General features: G+C 44.5%; 1 protein-coding gene across 3 annotated transcripts in view; it reads right to left on the bottom strand.

The window, feature by feature from the left end:
- The window catches only part of LOC121577845 (arf-GAP with GTPase, ANK repeat and PH domain-containing protein 1), a 37,558-nt gene extending 19,457 nt beyond the window's left edge, over positions 1–18,101 (bottom strand). Inside the window, exons 1-5 of one of the 3 annotated variants that reach the window (XM_041891780.2) lie at positions 17,734–18,101; positions 3,123–3,181; positions 2,816–2,903; positions 415–500; positions 12–153 (exon numbers count right to left, since the gene is read on the bottom strand). In XM_041891780.2, the coding sequence (XP_041747714.2) occupies positions 12–153; positions 415–500; positions 2,816–2,903; positions 3,123–3,181; positions 17,734–17,896 (538 nt within the window). In that variant the 5' untranslated portion in view covers positions 17,897–18,101. Of the gene's footprint in view, positions 1–11; positions 154–414; positions 501–2,815; positions 2,904–3,122; positions 3,182–7,851; positions 10,882–17,733 lie in introns of those variants that run through there. The other 2 variants (XM_041891778.2, XM_041891777.2) reach the window with 2 other exon arrangements.
- Positions 18,102–18,471: the final 370 nt, after the last annotated feature.

Raw genomic sequence — 18,471 nt, 5'->3', positions numbered from 1 at the left:
TGGGGTCTTACCCTGGGTTCCCACCACTATGAAGGGGATCTCAGCGATGTTACGGTGGATGCCAAGCTCGCTGTAGTTCCTGTACACTTCCTGGAAACTGGCCTCGTTCTCCAGACTGAAGACCAGGATGACCCCATCCACCCAGCTAGCCATCTGGAGAGGAGGGGAGAGGGTAGGGTAGGGTGGGGTAGGGGAGAGGAGGGGAGGTGGGGGGACGGAAGAGGAGACAAATGGGGAGAGAATAAGTGAAAGAGAGAATTGTCAGAGGAGAACATAAAAATAACAGGTGAGAAGAGTTAAACAGTCCAACATATTCATTCATATCACTGTGTCAGAGTGAACCCCTGTCAACTCCATGTGCTTTAAGGGGGACTCACTACTCATCAGTCTGTAGTCAGTAAAGCCTCCACCTACCTGTGCATCCGGGGGTCCTGTCTCCTCCCTGATCAGCAAAATGTGACTGTTGCCTTCAACAAGTACCTCCTTCTTATACCTGCCCCCTGAGAGAGAGAGAGAGAAAGAAAGAAAGAAAGAAAGAAAGAAAGAAAGAAAGAAAGAAAGAAAGAAAGAAAGAAAGAAAGAAAGAAAGAAAGAAAGAAAGAAAGAAAGAAAGAAAGAAAGAAAGAAAGAAAGAAAGAAAGAAAGAAAGAAAGAAAGAAAGAAAGAAAGAAAGAAAGAAAGAAAGAAAGAAAGAAAGAAAGAAAGAAAGAGAAAGAAAGAAAGAAAGAAAGAAAGAAAGAAAGAAAGAAAGAAAGAAAGAAAGAAAGAAAGAAAGAAAGAAAGAAAGAAAGAAAGAAAGAAAGAAAGAAAGAAAGAAAGAAAGAAAGAAAGAAAGAAAGAAAGAAAGAAAGAAAGAAAGAAAGAAAGAAAGAAAGAAAGAAAGAAAGAAAGAAAGAAAGAAAGAAAGAAAGAAAGAAAGAAAGAAAGAAAGAAAGAAAGAAAGAAAGAAAGAAAGAAAGAAAGAAAGAAAGAAAGAAAGAAAGAAAGAAAGAAAGAAAGAAAGAAAGAAAGAAAGAAAGAAAGAAAAGAAAGAAAGAAAGAAAGAAAGTGATACAGTAGTATTTTCTATACAGGAATGCCTTAAGGCTTAAGTACACGGTATGATGTCAAACCAGTGTTCATTTCGTCAACGAAAATAGTGACAAAGATATTAGTCAAACACCTATTTTTCCCGTGGCAATTGACGAGACTATAACTGACTAAATAGACCCAGAAAAAAATATTTTTCATTTCGGTTTGATGAAAACGGGACGAAATTATCTCTGTGACTAAAATCTGACTAGTAAGTGGACTGGACAAGAATTTTTGGAGAGATTGAGAGCTTTTCAGTGTTATTTGTTTGGTCCCATCAAAAGCATACATGACATAATTGTAAGGCTTTCTCATTGCAATGTTGGAATGCTGTTATTAGTGGAAAATAAATACCATGTCCAGGTCATTCACGAGTCACCTCTCTGCCCAGCAACCTTTTTCCAATTTGGCGGCAACAAATCATTGATGCAAATAAGGCACACGCCTTGGCTACTCTCCCGGTGGTACAAGCTCCCGGTAGAAAAGGGGGCAATGAGTGGGCCTCCCGAGTGGCGCAGCGGTCTAAGGCGTCACTACAGATCAGGGGTTCGATCCCAGGCTGTGTTGCTGCCGGCCGCGACCGGGAGACCCATGAGGCTGCTCACAATTGGCCCAGCGTCGTCCAGGTTAGGGGAGTGTTTGGCCGGCTGGGATGTCCCTGTCCCATTGTGCTCTAGCGCCTCCTTGTGGCGGCCGGGCGCATGCACGCTGGCTTCGGTGGCCAGCTGTACAGTGTTTCCTCCGACACATTGGTGCGGCTGGCTTCCGGGTTAAGCGAGCAGTGTGTCAAGAAGCAGTGCGGCTTGGGGGGGGCGTGTTTCGGAGGACGCATGGCTCTCGACTTTCCTGAGTCCGTACAGGAGTTGCAACGATGGGACAAGACTGTAACTACCAATTGGATATCACGAAATTGGGGAGAAACAAGACCGAATGCAACGTCTCAATTTACAAGACTACACCCATTTCCTATTCCAGCGGTATGACAACAGCAATGACAACAACATCACTCTCACCAGACGGAGCTCTTGGACGGTTCCACTGAAAAAGGGGTAAAAAGCACCAAAGAATAAAAAACAAAGGGGGCAATGTTTGGAGCCACTTTATTATCGTGTTGATTCAAACAAGACTGAATGCAACGTCTCAATTTACATTTGAGTCATTTAGCAGATGCTCTTATCCAGAGCGACTTACAGTAAGTACATTCATCTTAATATAGCTAGGTGGAAGACAGTGTTTGCACCCACAAGCTGATGCGGAAAATACTACCAACCTCAAGAGACATCTGAAAGTGCATCATCTCAATATATACGCTCAGGTAATAACAGATTGGTAATGCTAGCTAGTTAGTTTGCAGCAACCTATCAGACCACTACTTATGACAGAACTTTGATTACAATATAGCTGCAGTATGTCAAGGGGTGTTCTTCTGCTAAATTTGGCTGTTGGGAAGAGAATCATGCGATAGGATGTTATGCAGAACAATATGTTGGTAGGACAAGGCTAAGTATGTTTGTGCACATGGAAGTCAGTGATTTATGTTTACTATAGGTTAATGATGCAAAATAAATGCATTTATAGTTGACTAAAATGGCCCACTGTTTTTGTCATTTTGACAATAACCAGACTAAATCATTATTCAAATGACAAAACTTTGACTAAAACGTAATGATATTTTAGTCAAAATGACTAAGACAAGACTAAATCTAAAAAAAGAGTGCCAAAATTAACGCTGTGTCAAACTCACCTTCTGGGTTCTCCATGGGCTGGTAGCTCCCGCTCATGTGTCTGTGGACCAGGGCTGACTTCCCACTGCGGAGACCTCCCAACACCCCCTGGACACATACACAGAAGGATATGTTTACCCCACTCTTTCTAATATAGTGACATGTTTATCATACTCTACAACAGCTACTTCTATTTACTAGTATTATCATCACAGTATTCCATTATACACTATCACTGTCGTTGTCTCTGTTGAAGCAGAAACAAGACTACACCCATTTCCTATTCCAGCGGTATGACAACAGCAATGACAACAACATCACTCTCACCAGACGGAGCTCTTGGACGGTTCGACTGAAGGTCCATTCTTGACTATTAGCGCACGCCGCTGTGGACACACAGAGAGAGAGAGAGAGAGAGAGAGAGAGAGAGAGAGAGGGAGACTGATTAAAACATAAGGTCAATGTCGTGATCACGTGTTCCCTCTCCCTTTCTGCCTCCTGTCTACAGCCTGCTTAGAACAGGGGAAACTTTCAAAGTCACCGGCCGTCTCGCTCTACAGCACTCTGAAGCTGTGAGGAATGCCGTGCCGCGCCATACGCACCCTGTCACAGGTCCAGATGGCACAGACTACAGTGTTAGGTGAGGAAGGGGGGAAGGGAAGACGGAGAGAGGGAGCAAGGGAATGAGGTAGAGCCGCGAAGGACGAGTGCAAATTAATTGCACAGGCTCAGTAGTGAGGCTCAAGTTCATTAGCAGCTCTGTGGACGGAGGCGGAGCGAGCGTGCCAGTGTGTGTGTGGTTGTGTGTGTGCGCGTGTTTGTGTACACGTGTGTGTACGTATGTGTGCCTGAGCGTGTATGTGAGATGATTACCAAACATTCTCCATTAGTTTTATTCATCCAAAATTCCAACACAAGCCTCAGTAGATTTCACCATCATTTTGATGCAGCGCAGAAAGCTGAAAAATGAGGTGTAGAGAGAGAGAGAACATTTCTGTGTCCACAGTGGAATGAGAACTTGGATGTCCTCCGAGCATCATAATTACTGGGTAAATGTTATTTCACTGCATCACCCAGAGGTGTTCAATAATATCTGAAAAGCACAGACAGGGGTCCTCACAACAGGTAACTGCCAATGAGTAGAGACTTGTATTGAAGTCACATAATTTTCTATCTATATACTTACGCAATAGCCATCACACAGAAAAGAGTGAGGTGGAGATTCATGGAGGACACCCTATGCTCACATGGGGGCCAAGAGGATCAAGTCAAGTCACACTACTGCATAGCAGAGAAGAAGAGGACTAGTAGGTACTGTAAGATCCTGAAAGTGGATGCCAATCCCATTCCTCATCATGACAGAGTCAATCAATAACATTTACATTTTACATTTTTGTCATTCAGCAAGACACTCTTATCCAGAGTGACTTACAGTAGTGAGTGCATACATTTTCATACTTTTTTGTAATGGTCCCCCGTGGGAATTGAACCCACAACCCTGGCATTGCAAGCGCCATGCTCTACCAACTGAGCCACACAGGACCTAAGAGTGCATTTGCTCAGATGTTGGCCTGAAGACTAATGGGAATACAATATGCAGTAGAGCACACATAGAATAAATGTGAAATTCCTTTACAAGGTTTTGTGTGCATCTCAAATGGCACCCTATTCCCTATATAGTGCACTACTTTTGACCAGAGCCCTATGGTCCCTGGTCAAAAGTTGTGCACTATACAAGGAATAGGGTGCCATTTGGGACCCTAAACAACACAGGGTTAGACTGCAAGGGGAGAGAGGGGGAGAAGAAAACTCCACCTAACTATACTGAACAAAAATATAAAAGCAACATGTGAAGTGTTGGTCCCATGTTTCATGAGCTGAAATAATTTTCCAAAGGCACAAAAAGCTTATTTCTCTCAAATGTTGTGCACAAATGTCTTTACATCCCTGTTGGTGAGCATTTCTCCTTTGCCAAGATAAACCATCCACCTGACAGGTGTGGCATATCAAGAAGCCGATTAAACAGAATGATCATTACACAGGTGCACCTTGTGCTGGGGGCAATAAAAGGCCACTCTAAAATGTGCAGTTTGGTCACACAACACAATGCCACAGATGTCTCAAGTTTTGAGGAAGTGTGCAATTGGCACGCTGACTGCAGGAATGTCCACCGTTGTGAACAGAGTGCCCCATGGTGGTGGTGGGGTTATGGTATGGGCAGGCATAAGCTACGGACAACGAACACAATTGCATTTTATCGATGAAAATGTATCGATACCGTGACGAGATCCTGAGGCCCATTGTCGTGCCATTCATCCGCCGCCATCAACTCATGTTTCAGCATGATAATGCACGGCCCCATGTTGCAAAGATCTGTACACAATTCCTTGAAGCTGAACATTTCCCAGTTCTTCCATGGCCTGCATACTCATGTCACCCATTGAGCATGTTTGGGATGCTCTGGTATGGGATGCTCGTGTACAACAGCATGTACAGTTCCCGCCAATATCCAGCAACTTCGCACAGCCATTGAAGAGGAGTGGGACAACATTCCACAGGCCACAATCAACTGCCTGATCAACTCTATGCGAAGGAGATGTCGCTCTGCATGAGGCAAATGGTGGTCACACCAGATACTGACTGGTTTTCTGATCCACGCCCCTACAGTTTTTTTTAAAGGTATCTGTAACCAACAGATCCATATCTGTACACATGTAAGTCATGTGAAGTCAATAGATTAGGGCCTAATGAATTTATTTCAATTGACGGATTTCCTTATATGAAATGCAACTCAGTAAAATCTTTGAAATGGTTGAATGTTGCGTTTATTTTTTATTCAGTGTAGTTTCAATGTATGGAATCAATTGGGAAATGTTAGATTTTATGTAAACTTCCCCTTTAAAAGAAGACTGAAGTTATGGATGGGAAATAAAAAGCTTCAAAAGATGAACAAGCAGATTCATTCTGCAGGGCTGCAGATACACACACATACGCTTGTACATGGACACAAGCACAAACGTATGCGCACACACACAACTGTGGACATATTCCTGATTTGGGCAACAAACAGCCTCTTACACACACACACACACACACACACACACACACACACACACACAAACGCACACACACACATGCAAACGGCCATATAAATGATGACACTGCCTCAATCAAAAGGGCCTTTGGAGGTAAAGCTGTGTTGAAGCCAACTCCAGTCAGACAGTGTGATCCTTTCAGACACTGAATCCTCTCTCTGTGGGGACACACCAGCAGTGAGGGAGTCTCCACAGACACACATTATATATTGCCTGTGCTTTGCTGTGCGCACCAGCCACACCTCAGTGACAATATGGTAACACAGCCACCACTTTCTTCCACTCTTGCTCTCAGGAGAGATTACATTTAAACAAAATCCTGGTACCCTTCCCAACCCCCACCGGACAATTTCTGTCTGTCTGTATGTCTATCGGTATCTCCCTCTCTCCATTACCCCACTCTCTCTAACCCCCCCTTTCCAGCGTCACATCGCCAACCAAATAGCATCTATTGCCGCTTGCTGTTGCCATGGCAACCCTTCTTCCAGAAACTGCCTGGCTCTCAGCACAATAAATGCTCTCATACATACAGTGGTGTGTGTGTGTGTGTGTGAACACATTTACACAATTGTAAATCAACACACATACTATATTGATTAATATTGATGATATGGATATAAGACAGACATCATATTTACTGAGTTAACAAAATACAATTCAAACGTTGAAAATCTCCCAAAATGTTGATTTTTTTCATGAACTGAATTACCTTACCCAAACTCTGATTGACACCATCTGCAATAAAATATTTTGCAATCAAACTGAAATGCCCCCCAAAATGTAAATGGCTTTGTATCTCTTGTTCACCCAATCCCAATGTGGAGTCATTGAGTTAATGGGTTTGATTTGGATGTTGATTAACTCTGCAAGCAGAGCAGGAAGGATCCCTTTCCGTCCTCCCTCCCTCACCCCTGCCCCCTCACTCCTCCCCTTCAGAAGAACACAGCTCTGTGTACTCCCACCCTTAATTATTCATGTCCCACTTACTCCTGACAAATTATTCAGCACTTACACCAATCCTACATACTCCTTCATCACACACGTCTACAACAGCACATTCGCAAAATAGAGTGAAATCTGAATATTTGATTACGGTGGGCTCTCTCACGTTTTCTTGTGACTGCTTGGAGTTGGAGAGAAATTTAGGCCAAGTAGGTTTTCATTGGCGGAACCATTACTCTTGGGAGCAGGAGAAGCGTATGCAGGTTGTCCTCTCTCCTTATTCAACCTCTTTCATGCCTAACACCCAACTGGACCTATGAGTGGATGTGCTCATTTTACTGTATCACATGAATGCATCATCATTCAAGTGATATCTTCTGTATTATATACAGTATGTGACTATGTGTGAACGGATTATAATGCATAATGCAATTTCCCCATTGTAATTCCAATTCTCTCTGAGGGTCCATCGAGGCATAGTGGCCATTCAATAACTCCAATATATAAGCCTCATCTTCTTTTATGACCAAGAATGCATCACATGGCACCCTATTCCCTATGTAGTGCACTACTTTTGACCAGGCCCCATAGAGCTCTGGACAAAGGTAGTGCACTGTAAAGGGAATAGGGTGGGTGCCATATTGGACGCAGCCCAAGGCTTGCCCTCTCTCTTCAAGGTCTTCAACCTCCTTTTCTTCACCACATCCTTGCACAGTGCATCCTGACCTACAGTGTGAGGTTTTCTGGCCAATAGGGACTGATGATGGACAACCATCTGGAATGAGACCACACTGCACTAGCACCTGTTTACTGCACTAGCACCTGCTTACTGCACTAGCACCTGCTTACTGCACTAGCACCTGCTTACTGCACTAGCACCTGCTTACTGCACTAGCATTGTGTAAACCATTAGAGTAAGATGGTACGGCAAACCATAATAAAGTCTGAAATGGAATGGGAAGGGCAGCTAGCCCTGGTGGGGGGGAATGGTGGTTAGTTGGGTATGGACGATATCTTACCTTCCTCCTCACTAGAGCCCCTCTGAACGGGCGTGTAGATAGGGGGCGCTGTGTTGGAGCTGGGAGGCGCAGTTGTACTTTTTGTGAAGATCCCACTGATAAACTTGAGCATCTTGCGGTCACGGGCGGGGGCGCGCTGGGTGGTCCCCCCCTGACCCTGGCTGTCCTTCCCTTTCTTCAGGTCCTCAGAGAGGGAGTGCAGGTCACTGTTGTCCAGAGTGCGGCTCTTGCCCTTCCTCGGCGGCTTGGACATCTGGGGGGTGGGTTGGGCTGGCAGGGAGGTGGAGCCTGTCTTCAGCCGGTCCCCTCGGGGGCTTTCCCTGGTCACCACGTCCGTAAACCCTCCCCCCACGGGGGCCCCCTGGCGAAGGAGGGTGGACCTGCCGTCACTGTCCGCCCAGGACGCCCGGTAAGGTCCCAGGGAAGCCACAGCAGCTGTCATTGGCGACCGGTCCCCTATGCGGTTGTCTTTGCGGTCCAGACTCTTGGCGGATGGAGGCATACTCTGATTGGCTTCCCTCAACTCCCGCCGGCTTACAGCACCGCCCCCGGCATGTGACCTCATCAGGACCTCAGGTCTCTGGATGAGCCTGGGCGGTACGGTGATGGGCATGCTGCCCCGGGAGAGGGTGTTGCTTGGGTTGCCCATCACCTCCTCGCCCCTTGGAAACAGCATGGGTGGCTCCCTATAGAGCTCTGTTTTAGGGCGGGTTCCCTCTCTCCTCAGCCCTCCCACTGAGGGGACATCTGACACCCCTGCAAGTCCCTTCACTTGGTCTTTCACATTCTTCGGTAAGAGGGGAGACTCCTTGCTCTTAGTCCCCAACAAGACATCTTTTGAGGAGCCTGGACCACGACTCTCTCTCGCCTTCATCTCAGGCTTCTCCCTCTCCTGAACAGGCCTCCCAAAGTCCTCCTGCTCCTCTTCCTCCATCTCTGTGTCCCCCTCGGGACATGCATGTCCTCCCTCATCCTCAGTGGTCCTGCTCAGCTCCTCATCCTCCTCATCCTCTGGGCCCTCCACTCCTGCTCTCCCCAGAGCAAGGGTCCGTTGTGGCTGGGGCCCGATGGACCCTCCATCACCCCCCACAGCCTCGACCTTGACCAAGGTAAGGGAGATGAGGTAGGTGGTGCGTCTCTGTAGGGTGCCCGCGTGGCTCATGGGGGCGGCAGGCTGGAAGACAGGCAGACCAACCTCAGCGGAGTGGCAGCGCCCTCGCTCTGACCCAGACAGACCCACAGGGAACAGGCATAGCAAACCACAGCCGGAGGCTTCACCACAGAGACAACAGCCAGGCCAGACACCAGTCAGATGGTACTGTCAAACTACCTGGCGTAGGGATACGTCTGATGTGGGTGAATGGTAACTTTGTCAAGAGGTGGTTGGAGTCTTGCTGGATTGCTTCTTCAGGCTTCTGAACCCATGATGTGAAAACTCAAGAGTCAGCACAAGCAAGACAGAGAATCACTCTAAAGTATCTTGAATTAGTGGAGCATACTTAACAAGGCTAAGTTACTGAATTAAGTCTAGACTGTAGTTTTTCACCTCCTCTTTGCTGATGCATAAAGACGCCACTGGACGCCTCCACGGGTTCATTCACAATCCTCCCTTTCTCTTTCCCTCCCTCTCTCCATACGCAAGATTAATTATACAGCCCAAAGCCAGGGATCTGAGATTGCTTTCCACGATCTTGATGTTTGAGACTGGGTAGTCTGGAATTATGATAGAGTCAACAAATGAGCTTGGTCCATTTCTCCACCAAGACTGTACTACGTAGTTCCCCACTCCACAAAAGCACATAAGATGAACTGCCTCAAGCCAGTCTTCAGTCTGTAAGCTTTTCTTCAGATCATTTCTTCATTTCTATTGAAGAATATCCATTGTACGCTTCAGAAACTTCTTATTTTCCTATTCCCATTACATTTGATTGGTTAACAAATAATTGTTGCCATTTTTATGTCGCACCGTCACAGACACCAAAGGGTATGTACCGTGGTAAAGACAAACCAGACATAGCAGGCAACACAGCAAACAACCGCTTTAGCTGACCCAGCAGAGGAAAAACATTTTGAAGGTAAATATGAGAAAAAACATAAATATGGAAATCATTTACGTGTCGCAAAGCGTGTGGTGGCGAGACTCTCCTTCCGACTGCATGCGAGGCAAAGACACACTAATGTCATGCATGAATCACGTATGCACGTCGCATGGATCAATGAAAGGCAGGCTGCAAACATCTGTTGTAATTCCCCCAGCAAAGAGAAGCAGAGATGGTGGCCAGATAGGCAGAACACAGTCACTGTTTCTCTGTTCCTCTGCCTGTAATACTCTTATGTACAGTAGGTTCCTTCCCTCCCTTCCCTCACTGCATCCTCTCCTCCGGGTGTCTCAGGCAATTAGCAAGTCAATAAAATGTGTCTGTGAAGCAGAGCGCAAGCCCACTGGCTCAGCTCAGCCCCTCCTCCTTTCCTCCTCCAGCTCTCCTCAGGGCCACTAGCCTCTCCGTTAGCCAACAGCTAATCCAGCTCCAGCCTCAGCTCCAGGCAGGCAGACAGACAGAGGGGAAGGCTGAGGGTGATGCGTCCTGGAAGAGATGCCTGTCCTCGGTCAAGCCCACACGTTCTGTGGCTCGTGTCGGATCAGACAAAACAAAGAGGACAAAAACCTCTGCCTCCTCCTACCCATCACTTGCTCTCTCTGTCTCTCTCCCTCACGCTCTCTTTTTCAGGCAATCTCCGGGCAGTTCCCGCTCTCTCTCTCCTTCTCTCCCCTCCCATCCTGCCTCTCAGGAAAGAGGGAGAGAGCGATGATGCACTGGAGGAAAAAAAATAGTTGAAAAATCCCACAGACGTCACAGGGATGAATGAAAGGAGAGAGCGAGGGAGGAAAGAGAAAGAGAGAGAGAGAGGAGGATAGGAGAGAAATGAACAGGAGAGTATGTGTGGGGGAGGGTATAACCAACAAATAAATAAGGTGGTTTGAAAACAAACTGAATGGGTCATAAATCTTGGGGCACAGAAAAGGGAGGGGATGCGTAGAGAGGAGAGAGAGAGGAACAGACAGGAGGGTAGCTAAAGGTGGATGAGAGGAGAGGAATGCAGGAGATAGAGGAAGGGAAAAGGAGAGATGGAAAAATGTGGAAGAGACAGGAGAGGGGAGAAGGCTCTTTCTATCCTCTCCCTCTTCTCTGTCTTTTGCAGTCACACTAGCTCCATCTCCCTCCAGAAAAGTTCCCGTCAACCCCCTCTTAAGCAGTAAGCGTTGTGGGTAGCAACAGCCTACTCCCCCCCCCCCATCTCTTCCACCTCTCTCACATGGTGGGCTTGCCTGTGACCAAGGTGTTTGGAGCTCCAGGGCATTACAGTAGTGAGTCACATGTCTGTCTCCTTCATCCCTCTCTCTCTAAACCAGGGATATTCAAACTGGGGTTTGCGGAGGTACTGCAGGGGGTCAAAAAAAGTCATTCGGAAAGTATTCAGACCCCTTGACTTTTTCCACATTTTGTTACGTTACAGCCTTATTCTGAAATTGATTTAAATGTTTTTTTTCCCTCATCAATCTACACACAATACCCCATAATGACAAAGCAAAAACAGGTTTTTAGATTTTTTTGCAAAAAAAAAAGAAAAAAAAAGTAAATATTACATTTACATAAGTATTCAGACCCTTTACTCAGCACCTTGGGCAGCGATTACAGCCTCGAGACGCTATATTGTTCTCTGCAGATCCTCTCGAGCTCTGTCAGGTTGGATGGGGAGCGTCACTGCACAGCTATTTTCAGGTCTCAACAGAGATGTTTGATCGGGTTCAAGTCCGGGCTCTGGCTGGGCCACTCAAGGACATTCAGAGAGTTGTCCCTAAGCCACTCCTATGTTGTCCCTAAGCCACTCCTATGTTGTTTTGGCTGTGTGCTTAGGGTCGTTGTCCTGTTGGAAGGTGAAGCTTTATTTTTAATACATTTGCTAACATTTCTAAAAAATCTGTTTTCGCTTTGTCATTATCGGGTATTGTGTGTAGATTGATGAGGAAAAACATTAATTTAATATATTTTAGAATAAGGCTGTAACGTAACAAAATGTGGAAAAAGTCAAGGGGTCTGAATAGTTTCCGAATGCACTGTATATATACACTGAACAAAAATATAAAACGCAACATGCAACAATTTTTACGATTTTACTGAGTTACAGTTCATACAAGGAAATCAGTCAATTGAAATCAATTCATTAGGCCCTAATCAATGCATTTCACGTGACTGGGCAGGGGCGCAACCATGGGTGGGCCTGGGAGGGAAAAATGTTATCTTCTCCTTGCCGTGAGTGTTTGTGTGTGTGTGTCAGACATTGAATGAAAGAAAAGGTGCCATGAGGAGAGAGAGAGATTATGCTCGCACTTTGTTTGTTCATCATTAGTGACTCACACAATAAAGAGAAGCGTAGGTCCAATATTAGAAACTGTAACACATTATCATAATTGGCCCATCCTTTAATCACATGACTGAATGATACATGTCACGTGATATCCAGCATGTGTATGCGTGTTTACATGTACGTGGCTGAATGTTTTGTGTGCTCACTGTGGGAGGGGCTTCAGTGTGTGTGTGTGTGTGTGTGCGTGGGTGTTACCCACCTGTGTCACTTGTTTAATTAGCTGAAATCTGTGAAGGACACCCACAGAGTGTGGTGATGAATCATGTCCCCTCTAAACTTAAATTACACTGTGACACGTACACAAAATGTTGCATATAGAACCTCAGAGAGAACACACACACACACAGGTGAGGTACTTGAATGGTAAAGCATGTAAAAACATATTGTGAACTAAATAAATCAAATATCCATTGAACACAACAAGTGCAAACTGCACATCAAAGTTCAAAGATCACACACAAGACAAACATTCCAGTGAGGGGTGACGAAGCCATAGCATTCAACGTGGTGTCATGTTTGTATGTCATTGTTGTCATTGTTCCTTTAGCTGCTGTGACATTTATCAAGGCCACCACCACCTTACTGTGTAAAGAAAGACTGTGTTCCCTTTCCTCGGTGGACCACGGCCCACCGTTGTCCTTATGCTAATCTGACAATTGACACAAGCTCTGTTCTGCTTTCTGGTGTAATTGCCGGCATCAGAGTACTAACATGTCTTCCTGAGGTGTGACCTCTTTCTTAAAGGAACACATCATAATGACATCGTAATGACAATTAATATCCTCCTGTCATTAAGGGTGCGGGCAGTGTGTGTGTGTGTTTGTGTGTGTGTGTGTGTGTGTGGGGGGGCACACACACACACACAGAGCTTATGACCCTTGAATCATCTGCAATGCAAATGCCATGATGGAAAACGCACATAAAAGAGTGCGTAGGTTGGAATGATGTGCCTACACGCCTTACACACAGACACTGCAGAATGAAACATACGCGCACGCGTAGGGGGAGTGGGTTCAGAAATCTAATCAGAGCTCTTGAGAGAAGATCTGGGGTGTTTCGAATCGGCCTAATTGCCGCAAAACTGCAAAATATGAGATCTGCAATAACACAAAGAGAGCAACTGACAAGTCTGCATCTGAATGATTAGGACTGGAGATTAGGATAACATAAACAGAATCGTCTAACTGCCACACCAGTGGAGAGAAGCCAGAGGGTGTGTTGCAGTGAGCTGTGGTCTCCTGTCTCTGTGTCTCTCATAGAGATGGTAGTCAAGGTGAATAGTGTCCGTGACATTTGGACAGATCTCATGACAAGGAGTGTAACCTGCTGTGAGGAAAGGCTAAATGACAACACAAGGTGGAGGGACAGAAGAGAGAGGAGGGAGGATAGGGGGTAAGACGGGGGCGGGTGCATTTATGGGGGTGAAGATGAGAGTGCTTGAATTAGGGTGGAGGAGCTAGGTTAAGTCCAGGGAGTGCCGCTTGAGGTGGTACTGTACAAGTGTGTGATGAAAGAAACAGTATGGGGAAGGTAAGGAGCATTTTTTTATTTGTGAAGTAAGTAGGGTGCAGGGGAGGGAGTAAGCTGTACCAAATTGTCTGCCTGTCTCCTTGAGGCAGGAAGTGGCTCTGCAGACAGACAGAGGTAATAGGGACAACCATAGAAATATAATTAATTATATTTCTATGGGGCCAACAACGACGAGTCCCGCTGCCATGACAACGTTTTCAGGGACACGCTATCGGTAACCACAACGTGCATAAACGCACAACAAACCTGATTGCTCATTATATTGTGTCACGATTGTTAGTTCAGGGCATGGAGGTTTGTTTCATGTTAGATTCAGATACGATAATTGAATAGTAAATCCAACAACATCCTTTACCACATTTACAGTTTGTAGAATCAAAGCAAACACGTGACTAGTACCAAAGAGAGGAAGTTGCTTGATGTGCAATGCTGTAAGGATGTAAGGAGGAGGAAAGGTAACCATTTTTAAAAGGCACAATATGCAGAAATCGCTCCGTCATTTCCTGGTTGCTAACATTCGATAAAAATGTGCCTAATTTCAGTTTATGTGACAAAACAAACAAAACAAGTGTAGAGAATCATTATAGCATCCAAACCGCTGTGAAATGTATTTTCAATAATCAAATTTTTATTTTCAGCTATTTGAAGCTGGTGTACAAAACTGAAAGTAAAAGACGCAAAAACTAAACTTAAGAACAGAACGCATAGAAATAGCGCACATAGAACAGATATACCGCTTCTTAGACTTGCTTTCAATGAGAATGACAGATCTATAACTCTAATTTCTATGTGAAATTGGTCGGGTTGCCCAAAAAGTTACATATTGCAGCTTTAACCAAAACAGTAGCAAAACATATGAGGCTGCATAGATAGCAATAGAAGTCACAAAGACATACTGTATAGGAAGAGAGATACAAGGTGTTGTCTGCATCACTTGAAGGAACATGAATGTCTGTCAACACAGCATGGTCACACTGATACATCAGTGTCTCTCTATTCCTACTGTCTGTTGGCAGTCCTGTCTCAGTTTCTAGCTGTAGCGTACTGGGCTGACTGACACGGGGCCTGACCAAGGTTATTATAGTTTGGTGGTTTTATATTCGTTTTTATTTCTATTCGTTTTTCGATTTTTATTTGAAATTCAGTTTAGTTTCAATTCGTTTTCAGACCTGATTTACTCGTTTTTCTTTAGTTTGAGTTCTAGTGTTAGGGACTCAAAGTAGCGGATTTCTTCCCTGTTACCTGGTGATAGCTAGTGATAGTGATACACAAGCTAGGCCTATTTGAACATTGACATCTCCTGTCAGCATTTACCCGGCAGATTCAGAAGCTTGAAAACCCCATTTAGATTTTTGCCCAAAGTTTAGAAGAAAAAATAAATAAAACGGAACATAATTCATGTTAGTATTTATTTTACTTTAGTTCGTTTTGGAGTCAAATATAATAGTTTCAAACGGGTCTGTTAATTATTTTATTTCAGTTTACAAAATTGTTTTTTCATCTTTAGTTCAGTTTTAGTTTACTATAATAACCTTGGGCCTGACACACGCCTGGCTAGAAACTGAATCTGTGTCCTATGGGCACCCTATTTTTTACATAGTGCACTACTTTGGACATGGGCCCTGGTCAAAAGTGGTGCACTATAAAGGGAATAGGGTGCCATTTGGGACATAGGCCTACAAAAATACTAAAATGTGGACTTTGGGGTGAAGTGTTTAAATACTGTGGATTCATTGGTCACTTCGACCTCTGCAATTAGCATTCCATCTCTCTCTCTCAATCCGTTTGGTCTCTAGTTAAACACACATCATACAGATTCTTTGTTAAAGTCAGATAAAAGGAAGGTGAGTATGTATTTCTCTATGGCTACTGGTTGTGTACAGGAGCTGAGGCAGTTACAAAAACATTTTGGGTGGAGGTTTTGGGTGGAAGTCAGCTAAGCAGAGTGAGCTGTAATATAGGACTTCCACTTTCTCAGCTGAAGTGAGGAGACAATGGGATAAAAAGAGAATCAGAGTGTTCAGACAAGCCTTGGGTCGTTCAGAGTCCAAATAGAATCTCTCAGTGATTAAGTATAAATAGAGCGTCTCATATTTAGTTGTTTTTGAAGCTGCACTTCGGAGAAAACAGTCTAGACATCGCTTCAATTTCCTAACAGATATTGATCAAGTATAACACAACAACAAATAATGTCTCAATGCTTCATATTTATAATATACATTATGTGCATCCATAAAAGGGTATGAATATTGGATGTGCTGTGACGTCACGAGAGGCTACACAGCTTTCAGCGGGATTGCTCAAGTAGTGCAAGGAGACAAGGTTCAAACAAAACAAGGATTTTATTATAGGTCTTGGGAAATTAACGAAAATATAACAAAATTCTGTTCTCTTGTGGCTCTTTAAGGGTTAACAGTTCAGGGATGTCTCTTCCACATCCAAAGTCATAATTCTCACTCGCTCAGATAACTTTTCCCCAGCCTTACTGTAGTCCACGTTGCAGCTAGTGGCCAACCCAGCAAAAAGTCCTTCCAAATGTCTCTCACGTATTTCCACAGGTGCATATATCCAAAGGTGAGTATTTCCCAAAGGTAAGTATCCCCAAATCCTTATATTCCTCATGGAAGTGGACGTGCAGCACTCTTGTTCTCCAGAGAGCCCAGGTTGGAGACTGTGTCTCTTCCCTTCCCACCCACTCCCTCAGTGTGTCTCTTCCCTTCCCAAACCTTCAGCTCATCAGCTCCTCATTTGTTTCAGCTGCGTGGGAAGATTGGCCATAGAGGGGTGGAGTTCCCGACCATACCAGCAGATGGAGCCATAGCTGTCTGGGTTTGCAGCCACCTCAGGGGGATGTAACGTCCCTCCAGGACACAGCCTCTCGTGACATCACAGTGCATATTGCATATGCATTTGACAATACCCCAACCCCCCACATTTTCTCATGCCATAGAAGCTATTAAAAATGCTATTACCAGTAATAAGTGAGTACAGGGGCCTATTTTAAAGAGGTTGTACAGGGTAACTTCCTTCCCTTTCTGTCATTTAGGCTTAGGCCTACATGTTATCGGAAGAGTGATGCTGCATCCTCTCTCTGTCATTGTAAATAGGTTTCTATAGAAACACATAATTTCCTGTTCTCAAACACTTACTTCATGCTCAATTGTCATAAGTTCTCTGAATTCAATTCTTGCAACAGTTTACACCAGACTTTCAATAGAACTTATGGAGGTTGTCGGTCATGTAAGAGACATGGGACATGACACCACCTAGCTCTCGAGAACCCAAGGGGGCCCAAATCGGGGCCCTCTTTTGGGTTCTCAGATGAAAGTATGGACCACAGCTGGCTCCATGTGAACTACAATCCCCAGGCTCTGTTTTAACGTTTAGAAACGTTAACAATCTTCGCTTGCGATACGGTTTTGGAAAACTTTGGAACTTAACTTTCATACCAGCGAGAAATAATCTTTCAAATACAAAAGATACACTTACTGTCTGCAGTTTAGCAAAGTTGCAAATAACACAGCCTCCAGCTGAGATATGACACATCCTCTCTAGATCTAGCATTTGGGCAGTGTTTGGGCATTCCCCTCACAGGGCTAAAGGGGACGTCCAATGACCCAATGTCATGCAATGGAATTGGAGTCATCATAAAGGCTAGCTTTGACACCACCCTGCACACAGTCTAAGAACAAGTCTGACAATCAATTATTGTGTCACTGAATAATTTGAGCAAGGCTAAAGGAACAGATGCAATGGCCTATCAAGTTACCAGCACTTTGAAATTAAGTTTTAAATGGGTGCATTTTCGTTACAGGTAGGCTATAATTCAATTTCAATGTAAATGCGCCCACGAATTTTGCGTGATAAAGTGGGTTGGTGGGAGCCAATGGCATGCTCTGGGGCTAGGCCTATTGAATTGCTTACCTTGGATGCTGTGAAGGTAAACTTTTAAACCAGAGCGAAGCTGTTCGTCGTCGACCCTCTCCAACTGCTTGAAAAGTTTAGCAAAGTTGTTCTTTACAGTTTCATGTCGCCGTACCTCGGCCCGAATCGCACTGGAAAGCGATAACTTGTTACTGCTGTTCATCTTGACACCTGTCTCCGGAGATTACATCCGCGACATTGACATTCGTTATCCATCTGAGCGCGCTTTTCCAAACACCTCAAGCAAAGCTAATCGAACCTATGCATTTAGCTTGAGAACGTCTGTCTGTAGCCTACATCATTAATACAAAAAAATACGTTATTAAATTGAGCAAATGTCCTGTTGCATGTTGAAATATCTCCGCTTACGTCTTACAACGTCTACTTCCTTGTTTTAAAGCACTGCAAGAATGCCGATGATGGTGATGAGTTTTGTTATGTCCTCTGAAAAAATATGACACCTGATGGAGAGATTGTGTGTGTGGCTTTACATTTACATTTTAGTCATTTAGCAGACGCTCTTATCCAGAGCGACTTACAGTTAGTGAGTGCATACATTTTTATTTTCTTTGTTGCTATACGTGTGAAGTATATGGCATATCATATGATATGTTTCAGGTTTTAATGTCACGTGCACAAGTACATTGAAATGCCTTTCTTGCAAGCTCTAATACTAAATATAACATTAGGTAGAACAAAAACACACGAGAAATAGAAATAATAAGAACACGAGAAAGT

The sequence above is a fragment of the Coregonus clupeaformis genome, unplaced genomic scaffold (genome assembly GCF_020615455.1).
Source record: "Coregonus clupeaformis isolate EN_2021a unplaced genomic scaffold, ASM2061545v1 scaf0005, whole genome shotgun sequence".
In the NCBI taxonomy this organism is placed as follows: Eukaryota; Metazoa; Chordata; class Actinopteri; order Salmoniformes; family Salmonidae; genus Coregonus; species Coregonus clupeaformis.
Note: the sequence above shows the minus strand (reverse complement) of the source record. Positions and strands in the feature narration are given on the sequence as shown.